This window comes from Galeopterus variegatus, unplaced genomic scaffold, assembly GCF_000696425.1.
Source record: "Galeopterus variegatus unplaced genomic scaffold, G_variegatus-3.0.2 Scaffold3395, whole genome shotgun sequence".
Taxonomy (NCBI): domain Eukaryota; kingdom Metazoa; phylum Chordata; class Mammalia; order Dermoptera; family Cynocephalidae; genus Galeopterus; species Galeopterus variegatus.
In genome coordinates this window covers 137,906-143,692 of record NW_007729506.1, presented here as the reverse complement: position 1 = coordinate 143,692, position 5,787 = coordinate 137,906, and the positions used below count along the sequence as shown (strand labels likewise).

The 5,787-nt window shown below is 36.7% G+C and overlaps 1 protein-coding gene across 1 annotated transcript in view; it reads right to left on the bottom strand.

Annotated features, from left to right (window-relative positions):
• Window positions 1–5,787, bottom strand: part of INADL (InaD-like (Drosophila)) — a gene marked incomplete at its 3' end in the record, with an annotated part of 165,617 nt that overhangs the window by 63,131 nt on the left and 96,699 nt on the right. Inside the window, exons 16-17 of the mRNA XM_008584873.1 lie at window positions 4,593–4,681; window positions 2,658–2,867 (exon numbers count right to left, since the gene is read on the bottom strand). Coding sequence (XP_008583095.1) covers window positions 2,658–2,867; window positions 4,593–4,681 — 299 coding nt within the window. The remainder of the gene's footprint in view (window positions 1–2,657; window positions 2,868–4,592; window positions 4,682–5,787) is intronic.

The window sequence follows — 5,787 nt, the reverse complement described above, 5'->3', positions numbered from 1 at the left end:
TCTTCCAAAGACTAGGTGAAAGTCTTCCAATTTCAAAATAAATTAAAATATTACTCTATACATCCACATAAATATCAGCTTGTATCAAGGTGAAGATACAATACTAATGATTTCAATTGCATTCTGAGTGCTCAATACATGTAAATTTATTTTTTAAACTTTCGGTGACTGACATTTTGTTGGACCACAGGAGGTCTGGGAACAGTTGGGCAAGATTCTCTAACATTCTCAAGCACAGTCATACTATGAATCAAAGACAAACCCATCTATTTCTTCTCTTGGGCCACAAGTACGCTCCAAGAGAAGCATACTAGGGGAAGTGATACCCCATTCTTATGCATTCACCAGTACAGAATCCTCCTACAAAACCACTTGAGCTCAGCAAAGACATGCAAACCATGGAATAATCCACTGCGTTAAAAAAGCATATTTAAAAATAATATAACCTAAAATTATGACACGGTATAGGTGCCTCTAGGTCAGAACTATTCCAATACATAGAAAATGAATATGAATTCATGAACAAGCCAAGTGCAAGTCTCTCATCCATCGGGAGGGCCCCATATTTCCTTTCATTAAGCACTGAAGATTACTTTGACATTCAATAAATACATTTGGTTAATAAAAACCAATTTATAACTCCCACTACTGTCATTTTATTCAACGATCTGATACACAGCACTGATTATGTGTCGAGCTTGACAATCATTGATTCATCTAATTCTTGGAACTCCAGGAATATAGGTGTATTTATTGCCTATATTTTATAGAAAAGAAAACTGAGGCTCAGAAGGGTAAAAAAAAAAAAAAAAAACTAGCCAATATCACCAAGCTGGTAAGTGGCAGGGCCAGGATTCAACCAGGCATTCTGGCTCTCATGTCCTTTCTATGGACCACCATGCGAGGCTGCTTGCTGCAATCATAATATCGGTCAGAAGAAACTGGAAACAAAGACATGGTTCTATTACTACACCTCAAACTTAGCAAAATAATTAAATCCCAATCACAGCAGCATTTGCTTTGTTTTGTTTACCTTGCTCCTATTGTTTCATTATGCACATACTATTCCACAAAGACAAAAATTTAGTAACATGAAATTCTACTACAGCTAATTTCATTAAACCCTTCCTGAGAAAGCAGAGAACTGCCAGGTTTTGTGTTAGAATTACAAAACTTTGGAATTAGCAAAGTAAGGATTTGCCAAGCTCCAGGCTATGTCTGTTTGAAGCGACTGATGGTTCTTCTGAAGTTTTCTGATCCCGTTTCTATACCTCTGTGTTTCAGACATCAGTGTTCATTTTCAAAGTACTGCATGAAATCCTAACCAAATATGCCATATTTAAATCAACAAAGGCTATACAGCTAATGCCTTGAAAAACGCCTTCAGACATAACATCTTGCTTTCTTCAACTAACCTTGCCTTTCTACCTCCAAGTCAAGGGACTCTTGATAATTTCCTTACATGCTCTGATGTATAACACCACATATTTATGAAGAGAATAAAAAGGATAAAACAATCAAGGGAACTCACTAATAAAGTCCATAGTTTTAAACTATAATTGCACCAATGTTTTCAAGTAGAGGGAGCTATTGCACAGGAAGAGAACAGAAGAGAACCAAAATATACAGTGGGATATCAGCAGGCAATCAGTTCAGTAACATAAAAGAGCTGTCTATTTTGTCACTGGCAACCATGAATCACAACACACTTTTCATTCTGAAATATGAAACCATTACATTTTAAGTTTGACACACTAATAAATAAGCTGTACAATTATGTCCTTCATTTAGGTTGTCAGTTTTTGATGAAAGGCTTTTTTATTGGGGGGAAGGGAAACTACATAGTATCTTATTCCTCTCATGAAACACACAGAAAGCTGCTAGCATTACTTCATATTAATAATTACTAACCCTTCTTAGAGAAAACTACAACAGCAAAATTTACCAAAAGCAAATAAATGATTTCACTAAGTTGGTTGTGAGCAATCTCTGTAGCTTCATATAACGCCAAATCAAAAAGTATTATTTTTAACCCTAATAGGTGAACAGGTTTTCAAAATGCAACCAGTTGAAATTATAACTAGAAACATTTCAAAGGAAGATTTACCAAGAAATAAGGGAAATACAGTTCTTTCCTAGAAAAATCAAGATTTCTCTTATTGTAGAAAAGTCATTGTGAGCACTTACACAAAGTACAGTCTTTAGACCTCAAACTAGTGCCAGGTGTGCTTGCTTACTAAAATCTACACAGGTTTAGACCTCTAGTTCTTCTAAACTCTAAATCTAATCTACTGTCCCTTTTCCTGAAGGAGAGAACCCAGAGGCAGTTTCTTTGTCACTTGAAGGGAAAAAAAAAACAAAACAAAACCACCCACCTCTAGAGATGCCCCACTATGTATAATCGCTACTTGATTTTCTGTGATGACTTCTCTGACGATATGATTTCCCACATAGCTGAGTGAAGTCACTTTAATGAGTAACAGTCATTTCCTTTGATGGCCATCACATGTAGCCCTATGGAAAAACAGCTGCTGCTACTACTACCAGGGCAGCAGCTATTCTTGATGCTTTGCTGCATAAAAAATACTCAATAGCCAGCCTGACTCAGGCTGCTTCTCATCAGAAAGGTCCAGTTTCTGAAAATACANAACACTTACCACCAAAGGCTTACAGATGCCAAGGCATACGGTGCCTGGCGGCACAGCTTTCAACACTTCCACAGCTTCAGCAAGTGTGGTGTTGTCCAAACAGTGTTCATTGACTGAGACCAGGCGGTCTCCAGGTAATAGCTCTCCACTTCTTTCAGCTACACCATCTGCTACCAGGGAGCGGATTACAATCACTGATCTTGTAGGATCTAAAGGGTCCTACGAATTAAGCAAAGAAGAAATATGAGTCAGCTCTCTGAAAACAAATATGCATGCTTAAGACAGTTTATATTTACTCACAAATTTCATTTGACTGTTTACTTCATGTGTCCACCATGTTTGGTGATAGTCTTCCAAAGACTAGGTGAAAGTCTTCCAATTTCAAAATAAATTAAAATATTACTCTATACATCCACATAAATATCAGCTTGTATCAAGGTGAAGATACAATACTAATGATTTCAATTGCATTCTGAGTGCTCAATACATGTAAATTTATTTTTTAAACTTTCGGTGACTGACATTTTGTTGGACCACAGGAGGTCTGGGAACAGTTGGGCAAGATTCTCTAACATTCTCAAGCACAGTCATACTATGAATCAAAGACAAACCCATCTATTCACTATGTATAATCGCTACTCGATTTTCTGTGATGACTTCTCTGACGATATGATTTCCCACATAGCTGAGTGAAGTCACTTTAATGAGTAACAGTCATTTCCTTTGATGGCCATCACATGTAGCCCTATGGAAAAACAGCTGCTGCTACTACTACCAGGGCAGCAGCTATTCTTGATGCTTTGCTGCATAAAAAATACTCAATAGCCAGCCTGACTCAGGCTGCTTCTCATCAGAAAGGTCCAGTTTCTGAAAATACAGTCCATAATATCATAAACCATGCGAGGCTGCTTGCTGCAATCATAATATCGGTCAGAAGAAACTGGAAACAAAGACATGGTTCTATTACTACACCTCAAACTTAGCAAAATAATTAAATCCCAATCACAGCAGCATTTGCTTTGGTTTGTTTACCTTGCTCCTATTGTTTCATTATGCACATACTATTCCACAAAGACAAAAATTTAGTAACATGAAATTCTACTACAGCTAATTTCATTAAACCCTTCCTGAGAAAGCAGAGAACTGCCAGGTTTTGTGTTAGAATTACAAAACTTTGGAATTAGCAAAGTAAGGATTTGCCAAGCTCCAGGCTATGTCTGTTTGAAGCGACTGATGGTTCTTCTGAAGTTTTCTGATCCCGTTTCTATACCTCTGTGTTTCAGACATCAGGGTTCATTTTCAAAGTACTGCATGAAATCCTAACCAAATATGCCATATTTAAATCAACAAAGGCTATACAGCTAATGCCTTGAAAAACGCCTTCAGACATAACATCTTGCTTTCTTCAACTAACCTTGCCTTTCTACCTCCAAGTCAAGGGACTCTTGATAATTTCCTTACATGCTCTGATGTATAACACCACATATTTATGAAGAGAATAAAAAGGATAAAACAATCAAGGGAACTCACTAATAAAGTCCATAGTTTTAAACTATAATTGCACCAATGTTTTCAAGTAGAGGGAGCTATTGCACAGGAAGAGAACAGAAGAGAACCAAAATATACAGTGGGATATCAGCAGGCAATCAGTTCAGTAACATAAAAGAGCTGTCTATTTTGTCACTGGCAACCATGAATCACAACACACTTTTCATTCTGAAATATGAAACCATTACATTTTAAGTTTGACACACTAATAAATAAGCTGTACAATTATGTCCTTCATTTAGGTTGTCAGTTTTTGATGAAAGGCTTTTTTATTGGGGGGAAGGGAAACTACATAGTATCTTATTCCTCTCATGAAACACACAGAAAGCTGCTAGCATTACTTCATATTAATAATTACTAACCCTTCTTAGAGAAAACTACAACAGCAAAATTTACCAAAAGCAAATAAATGATTTCACTAAGTTGGTTGTGAGCAATCTCTGTAGCTTCATATAACGCCAAATCAAAAAGTATTATTTTTAACCCTAATAGGTGAACAGGTTTTCAAAATGCAACCAGTTGAAATTATAACTAGAAACATTTCAAAGGAAGATTTACCAAGAAATAAGGGAAATACAGTTCTTTCCTAGAAAAATCAAGATTTCTCTTATTGTAGAAAAGTCATTGTGAGCACTTACACAAAGTACAGTCTTTAGACCTCAAACTAGTGCCAGGTGTGCTTGCTTACTAAAATCTACACAGGTTTAGACCTCTAGTTCTTCTAAACTCTAAATCTAATCTACCGTCCCTTTTCCTGAAGGAGAGAACCCAGAGGCAGTTTCTTTGTCACTTGAAGGGAAAAAAAACAAAAAACAAAACCACCCACCTCTAGAGATGCCCCACTATGTATAATCGCTACTCGATTTTCTGTGATGACTTCTCTGACGATATGATTTCCCACATAGCTGAGTGAAGTCACTTTAATGAGTAACAGTCATTTCCTTTGATGGCCATCACAAGTAGCCCTATGGAAAAACAGCTGCTGCTACTACTACCAGGGCAGCAGCTATTCTTGATGCTTTGCTGCATAAAAAATGCTCAATAGCCAGCCTGACTCAGGCTGCTTCTCATCAGAAAGGTCCAGTTTCTGAAAATACAGTCCATAATATCATAAACATGTTATATCAAACAAAATGTTACAAATATATTTCTCAAGACCCCTACTCAACCTCTCGGCCCCCCCAAGTCTATTTTTAAAATCTCCATTGGTTTTTATGACCTTTTATCACAATTTTAAAATCTCGAATACTTCTTTTGGTAAACAACACTGCAAGGAACATTGTGTTGAAAAATCAAGATGTTGCTTTAGACTAAATAGCCAACAGAGGGCACTGAAGACCAATCATAGAACGTATCCACTACACAAGCCAATCTCTTCTAAAGAAAATCTTTCCTCTTTATTCAAAAGCTTAATATTATCATACAGGCTGTAATGGTGTCCCATATGTTTGCTTCAAGTTAACCATTTATGAAAGTTGTTCCCTACAGCTCTTAAAAATATTATCAAGCTCCTATATTCAAGAACAGCAAACTTTCTTTTTTTTTTTTTTTTGTCTTTTTCCGTGTCCGGCAACGGATCGCAACCCTCAGT